The sequence below is a fragment of the Cynocephalus volans genome, chromosome X (assembly GCF_027409185.1).
Source record: "Cynocephalus volans isolate mCynVol1 chromosome X, mCynVol1.pri, whole genome shotgun sequence".
NCBI classification, from domain to species: Eukaryota; Metazoa; Chordata; class Mammalia; order Dermoptera; family Cynocephalidae; genus Cynocephalus; species Cynocephalus volans.
Window position 1 is genome coordinate 48,954,660 of NC_084478.1, and position 23,218 is coordinate 48,977,877.

At 34.8% G+C, this 23,218-nt stretch overlaps 1 protein-coding gene across 1 annotated transcript in view; it reads left to right on the forward strand.

Moving 5' to 3' along the window:
* The window catches only part of LOC134367978 (cilia- and flagella-associated protein 47-like), a 1,412,159-nt gene that overhangs the window by 1,131,628 nt on the left and 257,313 nt on the right, over nt 1-23,218 (forward strand). The window contains 2 exon segments of the mRNA XM_063084614.1: nt 385-394; nt 397-576. Of these exon segments, the coding sequence (XP_062940684.1) occupies nt 385-394; nt 397-576 (190 nt within the window).

The window sequence follows — 23,218 nt, forward strand, 5'->3', positions numbered from 1 at the left end:
TTTGTAGAGTCTTTAGGCTGTTCGATATATGGGATCATGTCATCTGCAAACAGGGACAGTTTGAATTTGCACTCTAACAGAACTTTCCTCAAATGAAGTTATTTTTAATTGGATTATAAGCCTGTTCCTGTAAATCACATGATGTGGGGCCTTATAAACTAAGTGAAAGAATAGAAGCAAAAAGCAGGAATTTAAAATGAGCATTAGTGGGACACATCTGATCTGTTGTTTTATTCCTGAATGAATGCATTTAACTACGAATACTGGTGCCTTCCTTTATTTATCTGCCTGTCATATTTTTTAATTTATTCTTTAAATATGACTTTATTATTTTTTTATTTGAGTTTAGTAAATGGTATCTCTGTCTTGCTTTCCCAATTTTAGGTTTTGGTTCTATCCGGGTTGTACCACATTGCAGCAATAATATGCCCTACATGACTGTGCAAAATACACCAAAAGTCAATCCTCGTTTTGTATCCAGCAACATGTATTCTAAATCTGAAATGATTCTGCTTAGTTGGATGAACACAAATTATGAGAATACTCGACATATGATATGGGAAAACTGTCAAAAAGGTGAGAAGTTATCTTTTCTTTGAATAAATTATTGCAAATTGTAGTGTGACAATGTGGAATAAGCCATGTGACCATGCTCAGAATCCATGCATTCTAGATCTGACTTCAGTATTTACTCTGTTCTGCAAAAAGGATACGCCTTTAACATCTTCAAGATAATTTTCCTTACACATAAAATGGAAGCAATAAAAGATATTTCTTTAATTTATTTGGAAGAAAAAATGATAAAAGATGCTGTAGAAATAAAAGATAGCCTTAATATCATTGGTGGTATTTTCAATATAAAAATAAAGTACAAAGTATTAGATGTAAATGACACTGTTCAAACTTCGTAAATAATTAGTTGAGATCAAGTGAAATTTGATCTTACAAATTATATGTTATATGATGGTCATGTTGGAAATCACTAAGTGCAAAAATACTTTCTGATTTTTTTAGTGGGTGGGGCAGGTAATATTAGGTCTATATACTGAGACATGTAGGTGTTTGCAGGATAAGTCTCTATAAATTTCTATGCCGAGAACTTTAAACCCTTTTTGAAAACTTTCAATTCCTAATATAGCTGTGTTTTTTGTTTCTTTGTTTTTTGTTTGTTTGTTTGTTTGTTTTTTGTCATCATAAGAATTGATTATGGTAAGAACAGTGTGTATGGTCATAGTTTCTTTAGCTTCAATCCAGCTCCCCTCTTCCAAGTACATACAAATCTGTTGTGTTCAGAGTAGGTCGCATTTTAACATATGATTCATTTCTTATACCAAACCCTCAGAGTTTAACTCAAATATTACAACTAAGGGATAGATTAAGAGTGTGGTTTAAAATTTGACCTTGAATTATAATTACTCTTAACCTGAAGGTGTTACTTTGGAGAATTTAGTGACATGAAGATTGAAAAAGATATATTGGTATTTGAGCGTAGTAAACATAGAATACTTTATTATCTTCTAACTGACATGCTGCAAATATCAAGATTCATATGCTGTAAAAGCATATTTGCCCCATTTAAAACTTTAATGAACAAGGTGCAAATAAATAGTCAAAAGGTGGGTTACCCAAACACACATAATAAGTAGTTTGATTATTGTGAAATAACACTTCAGCCAGAGTGTTATAAAATATGTATATTAGAAATTAATATATTACTTCGGTATAAAATTATTATGGTTCTACATTTACCAACAGAATGAGCTATACAAATTAATTTCAAGAAGTTTTCCGCATTTTTTAGAAGAATGCATTGTAGGCATTTAACCCTTTGCTGTTTTTTAACACACTGAGTTCCACACTTTGCAAGGCCTTTGTACTTTCTGTTCTGTCTGCCTGGAGCATTATTTCCATGGATACCTTCATGGCTCCCTTCCTCATTTTATTCAAATCCATGATCAAAGGTCACCTTATCTGAGAAGGTTTCTCAATACCCTCTCTAAAATAGTATGTGCTTCAGTCCTTCTCTTGCTCTACATTTTTGCTCAGTAGCACTTTTTCAGCATAACATATATGTACTTGTTTATTGTCTGTCTCTTCCAGTAGAATGTGATCTTCTTAGTAGCAGCAATTTTATATATTTTGTATACTTCTGTGTTTCCAGAGCCTGTAACTGTGCCTGGTAAATAACAGACACCTCCTGTCTTAGTTTTCTGCTGCTATAGCAGAGTACCTGAGATTGGGTAATTTATAAAGAACAGAAATTTATTTCTTACAGTTCTAGATGCCAAGGAGTCCAAGATCAATGCACCAGCAGGTTTGGTGTCTGATGTGGGCTGCTCTTTGTTTCTAGGATTGTGCCTTGTTGCTGCATCCTCTGGGGGGGAGGAATGCTGTGCCCTTACATGTCAAAAAGCAAAAGGGCAAAAGGAACAAACTCCCTCCATTAAGCTCTTTTATACTGTCATTAATCCATTCATGAGAGAGGAGCCCCCATGTCCCAACCACCCCCAAAAGCTCCACATCCCAACACTATTGCATTGGAGATTAAGTTTTCAACACATAAATTTGTGAGGGAGACACGATCGGATTATAGTAAAGACCAGATATTGATTGAATGAATGAATGAATGAATGAATGAGTGAATAAAGAGACACATGAAGATTTTATACAATTTCTACCCTATGCCAGATGGTTGAATATATATTAGCTTACTAGTTTATACCTTCTGGGTCAAATGTCAGGTTGAATGGTTGATGTAAGAGAATGAGAAACTTTCCATGTTCAGCATGTACCTGAGTATAGGTATACATGGTTAGTTTGTGTGTGGGGGTGGGGGAGTGGTCCATGAGGAGAAGCTCTGTGAAAGGTTTCACTTAGGTTAACCTGGGATGAGACATAGTCATAACCAATGCCCTAGATTTTTACCTCCCATATTGAGATTTATTCCACTTACTCCCACTCCATTGGTAAAATCTGAACATATTTACAACTTGGTGCAGTGGTATTGTGGAGAGTAGTTGTATAGGGCCTCACCCCAAACATAATAAATGAGAAACTCCTAGACTGGGGCCCCATAATTTGTACTTTAGCAAGATCTCCAGGTGATTGTGATGCATGCTAAAGTATAAAAAAATACATCAGAATACCACAGAAAGGGCTTTTATTAGTGTTTTTAAATGGTTCACAAACTGGTATTTGTTCAACAATTGCATTTCTAAAAAAGTCCCCCTTTAAACAATAATTCCTTTGATGCAATAATGACTGAGCATTTTCCCAAATTAATGTCAGACACCAAACCTGATGGTTCCTTGATCTTGGACTTTCTAAACTCCAACACTGTGGAAAGTAAAATTCTGTTACTTATAAATTACTGAGTCTCAAATATTTTTTATAACAGCACAAAATAAACTATCCCCTAAATGTTTAAGGAAGAAATCATACAAAAATCTCTACAATCTTTTCTAGAAGATAGAAACAGAAGGAATACCTTACAACTCATTCTATGAGGCCAGCATTAACCTAAAACCACAACCAGAAAAAGACATTAAAAGAAAAGAAAACTGCAGACCAATAACTCTCATAAGCATAAATGTAAAAATCCTCAACAAAACATTAGCAAATCAAACCCAACAACATATAAAAAAGAATTATTCATTGTGACCAAATGGGATTTATCCCAGATATGCAAGAGACTGGTTCAACATCCAAAAATCAATTAATGTACTCCATCACATCAACAATAGAGGCAGAAAAAAACACTTGACAAAATCCAACACCCATTCATGATACCTATGTCTCAACTGTCAAGTTGAGGAACTTGATAAAGAACATCTACAAAAAAAAACTAAACCTAACATCATAGTTAATGGCAAGAAGCTAGAAGCTTCTTTTTTAAGATGAGGAATAAAGCAAAGATGTCCCCTCTCACCACTCATTTTCAACATCATACTGAAAGTCCTAGATAATGAAATAAGACAAGAAAAAGAAAAGATACACAGACTGGGAAAAAAGAAATAAAATTGTTTTTGTTTGCAGATGTTATGATTATCTGTGTAGAAAATACAAAAGAATCGACAAAAAACTTCTGTAACTAATAAGCAATTGTAGCAAGGTTGCAAGATACAAGGTTGACATACAAAAGTCAATCACCTTCCTAAATGCTAACATTGAACAAGTAGAATTTGAAATTAAAACACAGTACCATTTACATTATCATTCCCCCAAATGAAAGAGATGTAAATATAATAAATATGCATAAGATCTATATAAGGAAAACCACAAAACTCTGTTTATAAATGTGAAAGAACTAAATAAATGGAGACATTTTCCAAGTTCATGGATAAGAAACTCAATATTGTCAAGGTGTCAGCTCTTCCCACTTGATGTATAGATTCAACATAATCTTAGTCAAAATCCCAATGAGTTGTTTTATGGATGTCAACAACCTGATTCTAAAGTTTACATGAAGAAGCAAAAGACCAAGAATAGTCAACACAGTATTGAAGGAGAATAGCTAAGCTGGAGGACTGACACTACCTGGCTTCAAAAATTGTTACAAAGCAACTTTAATCAAAACAGTGTGATATTGGTGAAAGAGTATACAAACAGGCATTGGAACAGAATACAGAACTCAGAAATAGACCCACATAAATCTAGTCAACAAAGAGATAATACAGTGCAGTGGAGATAAGATAGTCTTTTCAACAAATGGTGCTGGCACAAGTAGACATCCACATGCCAAATTAAACAAGCAAAAATAATCTAGACACAGACCTTACTTCCTTCACAAAAATAAACTCAAAATGGATCATAGACCTAAATGTAAAACACAGAACTAAAAAACTAAAAATCATAGAAGAAAATCTAGATCCCTTGGGTTTGGTGATGACTTCTTAGATACTACATTAAAGACATAATCCATGAAAAAAAATGATTGATAAGTTGGACTTCATTAAAATTAAAGACTTCTGCTTTGCAAAATACACTGTGAAGAGAATGAGAAGACAAGTTACAGACTGGGAGAAAATATTTGGAAAAAACATATATGATAAAGGGCTGTTATCCAAAATATATAAGAGCTCTTAAAACTCAACAATAAGAAACAAATGACCCTACTAAAAATTGGCCAAAGACCTTAAGAGACATCAAAGGAGATAAACAGATGGCACATAAGCACATGAAAAACTACTCAACTCATAATGTTAGAGAAATGAAAATTGAAACAAGGAGATGCTACTACACTCCTACTAGAATGGCCAAAATCCAGAACACTGACAAAAGAAAATGCTGGTTAGGATGTGGAACAACAGGAACTCTCATTCATTGTTGGTGGGAATACAAAATGGTATAGCCGTTTTAGAAGACATATTGGCAGTACCTTAGAAATTTCAATATACTTTTACAATGTGACCTAGCAATCGCACTCCTTGGTATTTGACCAAAATAGTTGAAAACTTATGTCCACACAAGAACCTGCACATGGATGTTTATAGTAGCTTTATCCATAATCGCCAAAACTTGGAAGTAACCAAGTTGTCCTGTAGTAGGTGAGCAGATAAACTGTGGTTCATCCAGACAACAAAATATTATTCAGAGCTAAAAAGAAATGAGCTATCTAAGTCATAAAAAGACATATAAGAAACTTACAGTTATATAACTAAGTAAAAGAAGTGAGTGTGAAATGGCTACATATCATGTGGTTCCAGCCATATGACTTTCTGGAAAATGCAAAATCATGGACACAGTAAAAATATCACTGTATACCAGGGGTTGGGGGGAGGGAGGGATGAATAGGTAGAGCACAGAAGATTTATAGAACAGCAAAACTATTCTGTATAATTCTATAATGGTGAATACATTCCATTATACATTTATTAAAACACATAGATGTTCAACACCCAGATTGAACCCTAATGTAAACAAAAAAACTTCTTAGAGTTGATTAACCATCTCAGCAAAGTTGCAGTATACAAAAACAAAACGCAAAAATCAGTAACATTTTTATACTCCAACAGCGAACTAGCATAAAGAGAAATCAAGAAAGCCATTTATGATAGTCACCAAAAAAATAAAATAGCTAGGAATAAAGTTAAGCAAGGATGTGAAAGATCTCTACAATGAAAGCTACAAATCACTGTTGAAAGAAATTAATGAAGACATAAAAAGATGGAAAAATATCCCATGCTCTTGGACTGGAAGAATCAACATTGTAACGATGTCCAACTACCCAAAGTGATCTACAGATTCAATGTAATCCCCATCAAAATACCAATGACGTGCTTCACAGAAATAAATAAAACGATCCTAACATTCATATGGAACAGCAAAAGACCCTGAAGCGCCAAAGTATTCCTGAGAAAAAAAAAGTAAAGCTGGAGGCATAACACTACCTGACTTCATACTATACTGAGAAGCTATAGTAAGCGAAACAGCATGATGCTGACATAAAAACAGACACTAGGACCAGTGGAACAGAATAGGGAACCCAGAATTCGACCCATATGCTTAGAGCCAACTGATATTTGACAAGGGCAACAGGAGCATACGTTGGGGAAAGGATTACCTCTTCAGTAAGTAGTGCTGGGAAAACCAGACATCCAAATGTAGAAGAATGAAACTATACCCGTACCTCTTACCATATACCAAAGTCAACTCAAAATTGATTAAAGAGTTAAATACACCTCCTGAAACTATAACTCCTAAAAGAAAACATAGGGGAAGTACTTCAGGAGGTAAGACTGGGCAAAGACATTATGAATAAGACCCTAAAAGCACAGGCCACGAAAGGAAAAATAAACAAATGAGATTATGTCAAACTAACAACCTTCTGCACAGCAAAGGAAACTATCAACAGAGTGAAAAGACAACCATATTTGCAAAATATTCATCTGACAAAGGATTAATATCCAGAATTTACAAGGAACTCAAAACACTTAAGAATAAAAACCCAAATAACCCAATTAAAAAATGGGGAAAGGGGCTGAATAGGCATTCTCAAAGGAAGATATACAAATGGCCAACAGACACATGAAAAACGTTCTCAGCATCCAGGAAATGCAAATCAAAACCACACTGAGATATCACCTCACCCCAGTTAGACTGGCTATTATCAAAAAGACAGAACAACAAATGCTGGCAAGGATGCAGAGAAAGGGGAACACTCCAACACTGTTGTTGGGATTGTAAAATGGTGCTGCCATTATGGAAAATGGTATGGAGTTTCCTCAAACAAGTACAGATTGAATTGCCATATGACCCAGCCATCCCACTGCAGGTTGTGTACCCAAGGGAATGAAAACATCATATTGAAGGGACACTTGTACTTCCGTGTTTATTGTTGCTCTATTTACAATAACCAAGAGTTGGAACCAACCTAAATGACTATCATCAGATGAGTGGATAAGGAAAATGTGGTATATTTATACAATGAAATACTACTCTGCCATAAAAAGAATGAAATACTGCCATTCACAGCAACATGAATGAACATGGGGAAAATTATGTTAAGTGAAATGAGCCAGGAACAGAAAGAGAAATACTGCATATCCTCACTTATATGTGGGAGCTAATAAATAAATAAATAAACAAATAAAAAAAGAAAAAATATACAAGAATCACAATAATATGTTTAACTTTTTTAGAGAAGAGAACAGAACTGAGGTTGCTGAGAGTGTGAAAGGGAAAAAGGGAGGGAAAAAAGGGAGGTATTAGTAAAGGGCCACAAAAATTGGTAACATTGTATAATAAGGAATATACTAATTATCCTGATTTGAACAGCACATATTACATACTGGTATTGATATTCAATGCTGTACCCCACAGATATGTACAACCAACTATGTTCCAATAAAAATATATATAAATAAACTATGGACTTTGGGTGATAATGATTTGACAATATAGGTTCATCAGTTGTAACAAGTGCACAACTGTAGTGCAGCAGGTTGATGGTGGGGGATGGTGTGCACTTGTGGTAACTGTACCTTCTGATCAACTTTGCTGTGAACCTAAAAGTGCTGTAATAATAAAGTCTATTAAAAAAGCAATTTACAGAAATACAAATTTTTAAAAATCAAAGCAAAAAAAATAATAATAAAACAACAATTACATGGTCAGACTCATTAGGCAGTAAGTCCAATAAGTCTAAGTCCATTGCTTGGGTGACCTATAAACTGTGAAAGTTCTTCAGAAAAATGATAAACTTCACTAAATCATAATTTCTCTAAAATTATTTGTCTTTTAAATAAGGATTGGTCTTAATTTCAAGTCTCAAATCATGTTGGATAAAACTCATCTTTTCTAATAATATCAAATATAGCCTATGTCTGTAAGTTCCACAGCGGGCATTAAACTCTGCAGGAGCACATTGAAGGTGTTAAATAAATATCTCTTAAATAAACCAATGGCTGAACAGGTGGTTACATAGATAAAGCCAAAAAAATTTGAACAGATATTCAAGTATTTAAAACTAGATAAAAATCTGAACATCTGACAGTTAACAGAGACAAGCCAACACCTTATAATTTTATTAATTATTATACTTTTACCCTTGAGGATGTAATTACCGCAGAAATAGTTTCTTTTAACAGATTTCTTTTGTGTTGATGCTCTGATGTTCACTGTTATCCTGACTTTGTTCTGCTCTTCTCCGATTGCACATTCCCTCTTTTCCTCCTCTGTTACTATTTTCTTCATTAATTATACTATATAGCATTCTTTTTTCCCCAAATTACTTTTCTCAATATTTCTATTTACCTAGGAGTCTTATTTCTCTTACTATTGTCTTGTTTCTCAATTTTCTTCAGTACTCTTCCTTTACGTGCTCTTCACCTCTCCTCCAACTCCCTTTTTATTTTTCCTCTTGACAAAGTGGAGAAAAAGAATGAACTCTTAAATTTTAATTATAGGTGTTTCTCGAAAATTCTACACATTGTGGCTTGTGCTTTAAAAATGCAAGCTTTTTGAGCATTAGAGTTGTTTACATTCTAATAGAGATGTTTCTTCTACTCTCTGATATACCAACTTGCTTTTTCCTCAGATTTCTTCTCTCACCTTTGTACGCTATTCCAAGAGTTCAGATTTTCTTTCTAGCTCTCAAGCAGCTCCTTAGCATTCTCTGTTAAGGGTGTCTTTCCTTGTTCACATTAAGATTTCTTGCTTCTGTTTTTTTCTCCAAACCTCCATACCTTGGCCATCTATAATCTCTTGTGGTTTCAGTTACTTTTCTGATGACTCCCAGCTCCATATCTCTACCTCAGACCTACCTTCTCAGCTACAGTCATGTATGTCCTATTCTTTGTGCATACCTTCAGTGAAATGTATAAGCACCTCAGATTTCACTGGTAAAAAGTCTGGGCATCCCTCATTCTTACATGTAATTAACCACCAGCCATCAATTTATTTTGATTGTACCTCTAAATTATTTTTTAAATTCACCTACTCTTCTCTAGCCTCACTTCTGTTCTTCCAATTTATATTATGTGTATCTCTTTCTCCCTTTCATATTTATCATATCCAGTCTTGCCTTTACCCATCCATTGCCCACACAGCTGAACATGGTTCCTTTTAAAACACAAATTTGACCATGCCTAAATCCTTTAGTGGTCTTTTATTCACCTCAGTATCTGCCACTCATTACCTCCATAACTCTATGCACTTACTTTTGCACATGATGCTTCAGCCCTTCTTCTTTTTCCCATTTAAACTTTGTAATACTTTTTTCTTTAGCTGGAATCACATTCTATTGTCTCTTTGTCTTGATAATTAAGTCTTATCATAGTTGTTACCTCTTCCAGGAAACCAACCCATAGCCTCCCCAAAACTGGATGGCGTCCATGTCCTTTGTCCTGCTATAACATACTTTATGTAAGGCTATTACAGTGTTTGTCATATGGTTTTCCTTTTTTTCCCCTCTGTTTCTGTCTCCCAGAAGAATTTAAGTTATTTCTCATAGTGACTTATCTAGCTTACCATTAGCAACAATAAAAAAAATCACAATGGCAAAGGATGGAATATTTACTAAGTGTTTGGTTCTGTGGTAAGCACTTTACCTATATTTTTTATCACAACACTTGGGACATTGTTGTCAAATAAACTTGTGTAGGGCATTTTCATTTCTAACATTATGAGGATAATAAAAATCAAAAAAGTTCATATTGTTTGGTAAGGTACTGTGCCACCACAGTGTCTGAGCAATGAGAACCTATTGGATTAGAATTTTACATACTATGTGCTATGCTAATCAAGCTATAGGGCCTGTCAGAGATTCAGACAGGCAAAATTGGAAGGTGGCATGACCATGATAAAGTCTATTATTCATTTATTTCGAAGGTATCTATATGTGGATGGAGGGACAGGATACAATTATAGACAGGGTTAGCTTTTTAAAATAAGCTGATATTTAAAATATGGATTTATATGTAAAAATAGTTAACAGACATAAAATAGGAACGATTATTACTTTTACTAGAGCCATTCCCATAGCATCCCTATACATTTAAAATATGACTTTTCTCCCAAAAAATGATTTATCACAGATATTTTAAGAAGAATAACTTTGCCTAGTAAAATATAAATTTGTATTTTCCAGTGTGGAGATAGAGACTAAATAACTCTCTGAACTTTTCTTTATAATTTGAACAAATCCCTCTCTCTCCTCTCAAGTTCTTTGTTTTGACATTGGCTGTGTAGTACGTTGGCTATTTCATTTTATGCATTTTCTTAAAATACATTTAAATATATTCTAATTAAAGGCTCAGATGTTTTGGTGAGATGCCAGTTGGACACACCATGCATTGAATTACAAAGTCAAATTATTAGCTAGCTCAGAATTTTTGTTCAGTGAACAATTTAAAGCAATATGGAATAGCAATAAAATTAATTTGGTATGAACAAATTTTGCATGGCCAAAATCCAGAAACGAAATAAAGTAACAAGCCCCGAATCAAGTCTGTGGTCTCTTCCTTATTTTAGAGCATAACCACGCAGAACCTTTAGAAAAATTACTAAAGGGATTTACAGAACAGAAATGAAAGGACTCACTAATACGTAGCATTAGTATAATTATTGGAAGACAGCTTAAGAAATACACCTAAATAGTTATCGTTAATGTGGTGAGAACACTTAACATATATAAAATTTTGCCTGCCAATTTTTTTTAAAAAATTAAAAATAGAAAAAAATCTATGATGTACTTGTGCATTAACCCAACACTTCCTGTTATTTAAAATGTACCTGCTTGCCTTAGTAGGTGCTAATGTGAGAATTAGTGCAAAACTGAAACCTAAAATAACTTAATTTAAAAGTAATAATTTAATTTTAAATGTTCACCACAGAGCTCAGGCATAGATCATACGAGAATCTTTTTAAAATACAATTTCTAGGTTTAACCCAGGATGGCCTTCACCAGAACTTCTGGGATTATAACCTGATAATCTCCTCTTTAACAAGCTTTCTTTGTTTTTATTCTTATAGCACTTACAGTATTGTTTTTATCTTATATTTTCCAGGTAAGTATTTCATTCTAGGTTTCCTATTTTTTCTGATAGAGGAGGGCACAGAGATTAACTGACTTATTTTTCTACACCCTGAAGGAGCTCACATAGCTTCTCACATGTAGAAGGTTTTGATATGTTCAAGGAGAAGATGCTAATAAATATTAGGAAAAGAATAAATACTTTGTACTTCAAAAGGCTTGTTAATCAGAAGAAAGAGTTGGAGGAGAAAATTAGAAGGCATAGGGACGTAAAGTTGGACAGCATCGCTTAGCCCAACAAACCATAAGTGAAGCTAAGACTATTATACCAATGAATTTAACGCAAGTGAGAGATGGCAAGATAATGATGTAGCAGTAGTTTTGGTAGGTGTAGGTACTGCTTGTTGCTTAGAATGAACTTATTTGTGACCAAGAGTTTCTGAGTTTGAGTTTTCTGTCATTCAAATTGGTCCTTCTAAACAGCTGTATCTGAGCATGCAGCTATAACCCCAGTTGCTTCTAAGCAAAGAGACATTCTGGTCCTCAATATTTCTGCTGAAAAGGATGACTCTAGAATTTTCTTCCCTATGGCCTGTAGGGAACTGGATTTCCACTTTTTTCTCCGAAGTATGGTGTAGCCTTGGTTCATTTAATAAGGGTACTGATAAGGACCTTTCATTCAATGGAAAGCTTAAATCTTTTCCCACACAATTCTCTTTCTAATAAGAAATAATAATAATTTTCCCATCCTGCTATGAAATTTGGAAAATGAGTACAGGCTAAAGGAGATTATGAACAACAAAACTACTAGGAACATTAGTGATTAACTGAGGATAAGGGAGGTATATTTAACAAGGGAGAAGATAAAGCTGCCACATCTGGGGGAAAAGTGGTTCTCAAACTTTAATGTGCACAAGAATCCAAAGGTAACTATAGAATTAAAGACAAGCTGTCTTGAGGTTGAAATATATAAGATTAGCCTTGGTGGGATTTTGACATGTGGAGATTACATGGAACTAATATCAGGTAGGAAAATCAGTATAAGCAGAGAGCCAGAGTTGAGGAAGCTTGGGTCTTGTTCAAGTGGCAGCTCAGGCTACAAAATAGTTGTCAATTCACAAATATGGGAAGTACTTGAAAGGTTATTTAGACCCGGCTATGGAAATTACAGAAGAATGTTTATCTAATTCATTAGGAAGTCACAAAATCAGAGTCACATTTAGGAGAACAAGTCTACCAGCAGTAAAAGGAGGAACTGGATGGGGATTGTGATGAGAAGCTCAACAGCTACTGAATACATGAGCATGTATTAATGTGGGGTTCATGTGGGTACTGGGGATAGACAGAAAAGAGAAAACCAATGTGGAAGCATTTATAAGGACAGATCTGTGGACCTTTGGCATTGATTGGATGCAGAGTAGAAAAGAAAGTAAAAGGTGTGCTTGAAAGGTCTGGTCTGAGTCATTGGGTGGAGTGAAAGAAAGAAGATGACTTGGGGAAAGACGATGAGCTCCATTCTGACCACGTAGAACTGGAGATGCCAGTGGGAGATAGAGCCACACAGAAACGTTTAGAAAGGTAGGTATGAGGTCAAAGTTACTGAGATGGGTTTGGGAGTTGTTTGATGAAGGCCAAGGACAAATTCTAGGGTGAATATAAAGAGTTGTAGTTGGACAGGATAATTCTGTGAAGGAGCAATAAAGAAAAAAAACAGAGTGATAGAAGGAGGGAGGGAACAGAAAGGTACTTTCATAGATGTCAAGTTAAGAGAGAATGTATCAAAAAAGGAGAGCAGGCTGAGGAAGGTATGAAAAACAACAATAACAGTTGCATTAAAAACTCTGCTCTTGAATTTTTGTGAATGATACTGTGTCAATTGTTGAGGTAGATACAAAAGAAATTTAAGATGTGTTTTCTGCTGTTTGCAATCCAGTGATGGAATTAGCAGTACACATGAAACACTAAGTTATCATTCAAGGCTCTGTATTTGTTAAGTCTCCAAAGTAAGTCATAGAAATAATAAATGCTAAAGAAGTCTAGAGAATGGAGATGGTCACTATGGATGGAAATGCTTGGAGGATGTCTCTTGAAGAGTAGGGTTGGGTGGTAGATCTAAAAATTAAAAAGAATGGATGTGGAATGTGAAAGAATCAGCACACTGTACACTTGTATAAGGGAAAACTGACAAGTAGGTTGACTTTTTCTAACATAGGCAGAAGCAGGAATTATATAGGACAGGGCAGAGACAAGAGAGAAAACACTGGAGAAAAAACAGTGGGCCTTGTTTACAAATATTTGAGGTAAATTGATTAGTTGGCAGCTTGGAGAGTCTCCTTATGAACATTGTTATTTTTCAGCCTGATGAGGCAACAAATAAAGAATTTTTAGTTGTTTATGGATTTTCCAGAGACTCCCGTGAGTGAGTCTAACAGCGGAGACAGTAAGACAGGTTGTTTCTATGTTACATATCTGCTGAGGTCCTTTTGCAGCACCTTCACCTCAGTTAGGACACGTCTACTAAATTTCTTTCATGAAAATTTCTTTGCACTGATGAATCAGGGAGGACATGGTTGGGAAGTATCTTGATAGAGGAAGGCATGTTGGAGAATAGGGAGTAGTAAAAGTTGAAAACAGTTGGCTGGGGCATACAGCCATCCAAGGCTTTGAATATCAATCCACTGTTTTAGAACTTCATTCTCTTGGCCTTGGAGAATCATGGGAGATGGCTGAGCTAGTGACTGCTATGATAAAAATAGCATTTGGTCTGGCAGCAGCAAGTCCATGGATTGCAGTGGGCAGAGACTGGGTATGTTCATCAGCCATCACACCTGGATTTAGCACTGAGGGTAGACTGAAATGTCAACCCTGGGCTTTCTATGCAGTTGGCCAAAAGCACTAGGTTCCAGGAAGTCAATCACAGTTTGCAGAGGTTTTCTTTCCTACCTATAGATGGTGGCTGGGAGCCACTGTACAAAAAAAAAAAAAGAGAGAGAGAGAGAGAGAGGTAGAGAGAGAGAGAGAGAGAGAGAAAATAGAGTAGAGGAAATCATCCTGTGTTTGAGACTCCATGACATGTAGTGATTTGTTCTTAACGTCTTGAAAATCAAAAAGTATTTTCCATGTAATAATGAATACTTGTCTCACATAAACAGGGGACCTTTTTATTGCTAGTCAGGAGGTAAATTTGTTCTTATATACCCATCCTTCTGTTCCTGGTAGCTCTTTGTATTGTATGTGCTTAAGCCCTTTCATCATTAATGCATAGTTAACATTTTTTTTTTTTTACCAGTGAACCATTTTTTCACACCTTAGTGACAGCATCTTCTTCAACAGATTTTGCTTAGGATAAAGTATCCTCTATTTCATTCCTGTGAATTCTTTGCTTCAGTTGCTACATTGGATTGCTGACAGATATTTTATCATCCTATAATCACCTGGTAATTCTAAGAGTAGCAACAGACATTCCGTTTCCATTCTGTACAGAGGAATTTCCGACAGGACTCAGTACTTTGATTTGACTACAGTCTTAACAAAATTCAGAAATTGGAGCATCTTGAACTGTCTGTTCAACGGATCTCTGTTCTACAAAATAATGTCTTGCTATTTAACTTGTTTTGTAAGAAGTGTTTTTCCCTCTATGCTCTGATTTAGCAACAATGAACACACATAGAAGACAGACTTCTGACTTCTGTGGCAAATGCGTGGGGATTTCTCCCCACTGGCAAGCAAGCCAGCAGTTCTTCAGTGGACATAAACTGTGTGTCCTCCAATTTAACTCTGACACTGTCTACCTGGAGATAGCATCAGATCCCACAGTTTGGGGGCTCAGTCTCCCAGACTGCCCCCCACTTCAGCTTCTGGCCAATCAGGTATAAATCAGGGTTACCACAACCTCCTCCTTGGGTTCAATTAGTTTGCTACAACGGCTCACAGAACTCAGGGAAACATGTAATTGCATTTACCTTTTTATTACAAAGGATATTTTAAAGGATACAAAGAAATAATCAGATGAAAGGATGCATACACTGAGGTCTGGAAGGGTCCTGAGTGCAGGAGCTTCCATTTCCGTGGAGTTGGGATGTGCCACCCTCCCAGCACCCAGGTGAGTTCAGCTGTCAGAAGCTCTCTAAACCCAGGCCTCTTAGGTTTTTATGGAGACTTCATTACAAATGCATGATTGATTAAATCTTTGGCCACTGGTGATCAACTTAATCTTCAGTCCCCCTCCTCTCCCTGGAGGTTGGGAATAAAAGTCCCACTTTGGTTTTTCCTGTGACCAGTCCCCATCCTGAAGCTACCTAGGGGATGCCAGACATCAATAGCACACAAAAAGCCTCATCTCTTTGGAGATTTTAAGGATTTTAGGAACTGTATGTCAGCAGACAGGGAGGAAGACCAAGTATACAATTCTGTGATTGGGTAAATTAAATCTTATCTAGAGGGAGGAAGACTAAAGTACGGCAAATTCTATACTTGGTAAAGAAGCAGTAGTCACTCATATGAGCTAGGAGAGGAAGATGATTGGTATTTTACAGTTTCCACAATGAGCTTGTTTTTGTCTGTGCTTATACAAGACTATTAAGTGTTCTTGTTTTGTGTCACCTCATCGCAGTAGCAGAGTGACCTAGTGCGATGTTCATGTTCTGTGAAACTGTTTATGTTCATAAGAGAATAACATGGCCTATCTGTGAGAATCAGGTCAGCTCCGACCAACACCAAAGTCTTTCTGAGAATATCAAGCAAGCTCTCATATGTCAGGGATTGTTTTTCTTTTTTTTTTACCAAAATCACCAAATAGAATGTATTAAGAATTATGCTTAAAATATGACTCCATCTGAATGAACCATTAGGATATGTAAGAAATGACAAATTATTGCATTAATTAGTAATTTATTTACATTTGTAAATAAATGAGAGCATATAATTATAAGAGCAGCAGTTAACAACCATTATTCCCTAACATTTACTAAGACTAAAATGATCAATATTTGTTGCTTTGCCTCCCACAGATTTGTCACCCCTTTTCCCCTGGGTGATGGAGCCGCCAAAGATTACTCAAAGCCCATCTGTTTTGAGAAGTGGGAAGCCCCAGAAAGGGGTTAATCTCCCGGAACATCCTCAAGTATGAGGCATTCCTTCCATTTTGGAAATTAACCATGAATTGGGGTTCTCTTCCTGCATTTATTCTCCAGACCAAGAAGTTACAGGAAGAGACATAGGTGGGGTTTTGCTAAGTACAGTTTAACAAGTTTTACAATAGAAGCTGGTAACATTCAGTAAAAACAAGTCAGATGACATTCTGTTAGGCAATTAATTGATCCACTAACAAAGGCTTGATTTAGCCAATATTACTTTTCCCTCTAGCAGCTTTTTAGTAACTTTACATATCAATTAGTAACTTGTCTGTCTTAGAACCAGCAGCCTTGCTGTGTTACGATTCTTATCTTGCAACAGAGACTCAATGCCCTGGGGGAAATTTCCTGTCCTTTGCAAGGTCAATATTTGAAACTGCAAGGCTTTGGAAAACCAGGCCCTGTGAGGTACATTTGCTTTATGAATCCTCTACAAATATTAAAATCTGTCTGCTAATATTTTTCATCTTAACTCTTTCCTCATTGTGGCAGTAGAGAATGTGAACATGTAAGTGGATATTGGCTAGCCTGACTCAGTGTTAACTCAGTATTGACTGACTCAATATTGACTGAGGTCAAGAACCAATAAATCAGTGTCAATTTACTTAAGAATATAAAAGGGTTGTTTATTTAAAGCACAGAAAGAGAATTTTTTTTTTACCTTTTTTCTTTTTTAGAGAAAGGAGAGTTGTTGGTTTTTAATTCAACTTTGTTGAATGCTCTTGAATTTGTTATATATATGTTCTACAAATTCTTTTTCCCTTTACTGATTGATTGACATTTGTGTTGTTTATATTTTGTGGCCGTTATTAATAAAACTGTGAACATCTATATACAAGTCTTATGAACATATGTTTCCATTTCTCTCAGGTGAATACCTTGGAGTCGAACTGCCAAGTCATATGGTGTGTTTTTAATAGTTTATTGACATCTAATTCCAATGGCACAAAATTCATCCATTTTAAGTGCACAATTTAATAGTTTTCGGTATATTGATAGAATTTTGCAATCATCACAATCTAATTTTAGAACATTTTTATCATCCCCTAATGAATATGGGGTGTACCTATTAGCAGTCACTTCTTACTTCTCCAGCCCCAGGAAAACACTAATCTATTTTTTGTCTCTATGGATTTGTCTTTTCTGGACATTTCATATGAATCAAATTTTACAATATTCTTGTCACTTGCTTCTTTTACTTAGCATAATGTTTTCAAAATTCATCAGTGTTGTAGCATGTATCAGTACTTTACTTCATTCTTTTTCATTGCAGTATTAGTCCATTTTTGTTGCTTATAACATAAATACCTGAAACTGAGTAATTTATAAGAAACATTATTGCTTACAGTTTTTGAGGGTGGGAAGTCCAAAGTCCAGGGGACACATCTGGTGAGGGCTTTGTCCTGGTGGTGACTACAGTGACTCAGGGTATCACATGGCAAATAGGGCAGAGCAGAGAGAGAGAGACAGCTCCTCATGCTCCCTCCTTTTAAATCCCTCAAAACCACACCCCTGGCAACCATTAAACCATCAACTTAATCACCTCTTCAAGGCCCCACCTTTCAATTACCATAATAGGATTTCCCACCCTCAACAGTTGCAGTGGGAATTAAGTTTGGGGGGGACATTCAACCGAAGGCAATTGCCAAATTTGTTTATCCATTAAATCATTTTGTGCATACTTGGATTGTTTCTACTTTTTGACTATTATAATGCTGCTGTGAACATTTATGTAAAATTTTTTGTGAATATATGTTTTCATTTTAGTTGAGTATTTTGCATAGGAGTGGAACCACTGGATCACCTAATAATTGAATATTTAGCATTTTGAGAAACTTCCATATTGTTTTCCAATGTGATTGTACCATTTTACATTCTCACGATCAATGTATGAGGGTTCCAATTTCCACACATCCTCACCAACGCTTATGACTGTTTTATTGACTATAGACATTAGGTGGTGTGAAGTGGTATCTCATTTGCATATAAATTGCATTTCATTAATGACTGTTCAGCATTCAGTATTTTTTGCTTGTGATATTTTTTCTTTGAATTTTTATTTTTATCGTACTTAAATATGTGATAAGATAAGACTCTTTTCCTCCTCTAAAATTGGCTGTTTTATTCATCTGCTAGATTTCCAGGGTTGACATTGTTTTAATAAAAATTCAGAAAAAATAATGTAGACAAAAAAGTTAGAGAAATAGATCACAATGGAAAAATATTTTTAAAAATTTTAGGAATATTCACAGTTGTATTGAACACAATAGGGAACTCAGAACAATGAAAGCATATAAAAAAATTAGTATGATGAATGTGACATTTCAAAACCCATAATAAATACTAGTTCAATTGGCTGACACTTTAGAATTAAGATAAAGTTAACTTTATACTCCATACCATATTCCAAAAATGAATTCTAAATGCATAAAAACTATTAAGTTTAAACACCAAGACCGTAAAATAACTTGAGGAAAAAATAAGCAAATCTTTATCTGATATTTGTTTGATAATTTAGAGAATTCTAATGAGGGCAGAAGACACTAAAAATGTCATTTATTTAACAAATGTTTATTAAGCACTAATTTATGTGCCTAGCACTATTCTAGGGATTAGAAACAGAGCAGTGAGTAAAAGAGCCAAAATCACTTCTATCTGTCAGTTAAATTCTAGTAGAAAGAAGAAAGTCAGCTGCATGGGCCTTGGAAATGTGTCTGGTCTCTTGAGTGGCAGGTGAGAATTTTTATCACTCACAACATCATAAAATTGCATTATCTTTGTGGTTGTAACACTTAGCTGCTCACCGAACTGGAAAAATATTTTAAGAAATAGAATCATAAATATTTTATACGTGGATATAAATATATCTGTGTATACACGATTACATACACATATAATTTAGCATTTTTAAAAATATAAAACAAATACATAAGTAAACATATACCTATTCACCAACTTTCTTGTCAATGTTTTCATGCCTGATTGCAGTGATTTCCAGTGCAGTTGACTTCTGTCTCTGGTTCCATCATCAAGACAAACCATCACTTTTTCTAACGGTCAGAGAAGTGTCAGGATTTATGATATCATTGTAACCAGGAAGTTAAGGAATGAGAATGCCAACCATCACATTCTATAATGCTCCAAATTTTTAAATAGATAATTAAATTTTGGAGAATTCTTATCTTTTTTATGTATTATCTAAAATTTCATAATTTTGGCTATAACATTATAGGGATCTTCAGTCAGTTCCAGACTTTAGGCATCCCGTATATATTCTACTAATAATTAGCTTTCTCTCAAAACGCTCAAAAAAGGATCACAAAAGAACCAGTAAAGGCTTTTCAGCCTTGTGGAATGAAAGCATGTCTAGAATAGACAAAATCAAAACTTGATTCATTTATCTTCTCTTCAATAGACCACAAATCTAATTAGGCATTTGACAAAACCATGATTAATAATAGCCAACATTTTTGGTATGCCAGTTAAAGGACTACAAATTTTACATATAAAATCACACAACAAGATCTCATAGTTAAATATTAATATTGTTTAATAGAAAACCTAAAGCAGAAAGGGTCATTTATTTTTCCAGAAGAGCATGTGGCTGGGATTCGAATCCAAGCAGTTTGATTTCAAACTTCCTTTTAAGTATCATCGTGTGATACTGCCCCTTCAAAACATTAATCATAGCCTTCTTTTTCATTGCAAATTCTTTCCCGATAGCCTGAGAGATGTCTTATTTCTTTTTCATCAATAGCATTGGTTTTTCAAGTCTAGACTAACATTGGAATCACCTCAATGAATAAAAAAAAGAAGAAAAAAATGGGCTTCCCACCCCAAGTCAATTGAAACTGAATCCTCATGGTGTTGCCTATACATGCATAGCTTTTAAAAGCCCTTTTTAGGTGATTCTGATGCACAGTGAAGGTTACAAACCTTAATGTATGCAAATTTAGATATAGCAAATAAGATTAAATAGTTAATGCAAAGATACCATATAAGATAAATATTTGTGCACCACAAGAAATTCGATTTCCTCAAATATGCCCCAAATTTAAAAGAAAAAAATTATAAATAACATTATCAATTCTGAGGTTTTTGGTTTTCTGTTGTCGTTGCTACATGTTTGGGATTTACGCAGCATTGATAGTCATTGCTGTGACAGGTGAGAAAATTATTCCTGTCATGTCCTCTCACCTTCCTTTTTCAGTGTCATTATTTTTGTTACATTTCTCATGCCTACATTGTTAATACTTATAACACTTATATTCCATTGTCGGTATTCAGCCACATGTGTTATTTCCTGGAATCTCCATTTTTATTTTTTTATTCAATTATGGGATGGCTGAATTTCAAAATTATTTTGTTTTTCAGATTATTACTTTAAGGGTTTCTAGTCTGTTAGTTATGTTTGTAAATATATTAATTTATTTATATGTAAATGGCATCTTGACTAAGTATAAATTTGGGGGTACTTCATTTATTTGTTTTTTATTGAAATATAGTTGACTGTACATATCTTTGGGGAGACACGTTGAATAGGAATACCTGTGTGCAATATATAATGCTCAAATCAGGATAATGAGTATATTCAATGTTACACAATGTAATAATTTTTTGTGACCCTTTACCAATTTCTCACTAATAACCTCTCTCCCTTCCTCTTTCCCACCTCTGGTAAACTCAGTTGTGTTCTCTCCTTTTGGAAGTTCAACATATTGTGATCGTTGTATTTTCTCTTTAAAATTTATTTGCTTTTTTTTTTTTTACCCACTTATGAGTGAGGACATGTGGTATTTCTCTTTCTGTGCCTGGCTTATTTCACTTAAACTAATGTTCTCCAGGCTCATCCATGTTTCAGCGAATGCCAGAATTTTGTTCTTTTTTTATGGCACAGTAGTATTCCATTGAGTATAAATACACAATATCCTTATCCAGTCATCCATTGATGGACATTTATATTGGTTCCATATCTTGGCTATTGTAAATAGAGCTGTGATAAACCTGGGAGTTCAGGGATCCCTTTGACAAGATGATTTCCATTCCTTTGGGTATATACCCAGCAGGGGGATTACTGGATCATAGTAGTTCTTTTTGTAGTTGTATGAGGAACCTCCATACTATATCCCATAATGGCTGTACTAATTTACAGTCCCACCTACAGTCCTCCCTTTCTTTGCATCCTAACCAGCATTTCTTGTTCTGTCTTTATGATAATAGCCAGTCTAACTGGGATGAGATGATATTTCAATGTGGTTATGATTTGCATTTCCCTGATGCTTAGTGATGTTGAGAATTTTTTCATGTATCTCTTGGCCACTTGTATATCTTCCTTAGCTCCTTTGCCCTTTTTTTAATTGAGTTACTTGGATTACTTGCTGATAAATTGTTTGAATTACTGATATATTATGTATATTAATCCCTTGTTGGATGCATAGTTTGAAAATATTTTATCCCACCCTGTTGGTTGTCTTTTCATTCTGTTAGTTGTTTCTTAGCTATGTGGAAACATTTTAGTTTGATATAATCCCATTTGTTTATTTTCTCTTTTGTTGCCTATGTTTTGGGGGTCTTATTCATAAAGTCTTTGCCCAATCTTACCTCCTGAAGTGTTTCCCTTATGTTATCTTTTAGGAGTTTTATAGTTTCAGGTCTTATATTTATGTCTTTAATCCATTTTGATTTGATTTTGGTATATGACAATAGGAATGGTCTAGTTTCATTCTTCTACATATGGATGTCCAGCAACATTTATTGAAGAAACAGTCTTTTCCACAATGAATGTTCTTGGTACCTTTGTCAAAGATGAGTTGGCTGTAAGTAAGTGTGTTGATTTCTGGGTTCTCTACTCTGTTCACTTGGTCTGAGTGTCTGATTTTATGACAGTACAATGTTGTTTTGTCACCATAGCTTTATAGTATAATTTGAAGTTATACGAAGTGTAATGCCTCTGGCTCTATTTATTGATTGATTGATTGATTGATTAGGATTGCTTTGGTTATTTGGGGTCTATTGTTGTTCCATATGAATGTTAGCATTGTTTTCTCTATTTCTGTGAAGAATGTCATAGATATACTGATGGAGATTACATTGAATCTGTTTTTCACTTTGGGTAGTATGGACATCTTCACTGTGTTGATTCTTTCAATTCAAGCATATGGGATGTCTTTCCATTTCTTGTGTCATCTTTAATTTCTTTCAACAGTGACTTGTAGTTCTCATTGTAGAGATCTTTCACCTCCTTGGTTAAATTTATTTTTAGGTATTTTATTTTTTTGGTGACTATTGTAAATGGGCTTAATTTCTTGATTTATTTTCTGCTAGTTCATTATTAGAGGATAAAAACGCGACTAATTTCTATGTGTCAATTTTGTATCCTGAAACTTTACTGAAATAATTTATCAACTCTAAGAGTTTTTTTCTAGTGTCTTTCAGTTTTTCTGTACAGGATCATGTCATCTGCAAACAGGGATAGTTTGACTTCATCATTTCCAATGGTTACCCTTTATTTCTTTCTCTTGCCTGGTTGCTCTGGCTAGTGCTTCCAATACCACATTAAATAGGAGAGGTAAGAGTGAGCATCCTTGTCTTGTTCATGTTCTATTCAGGATGA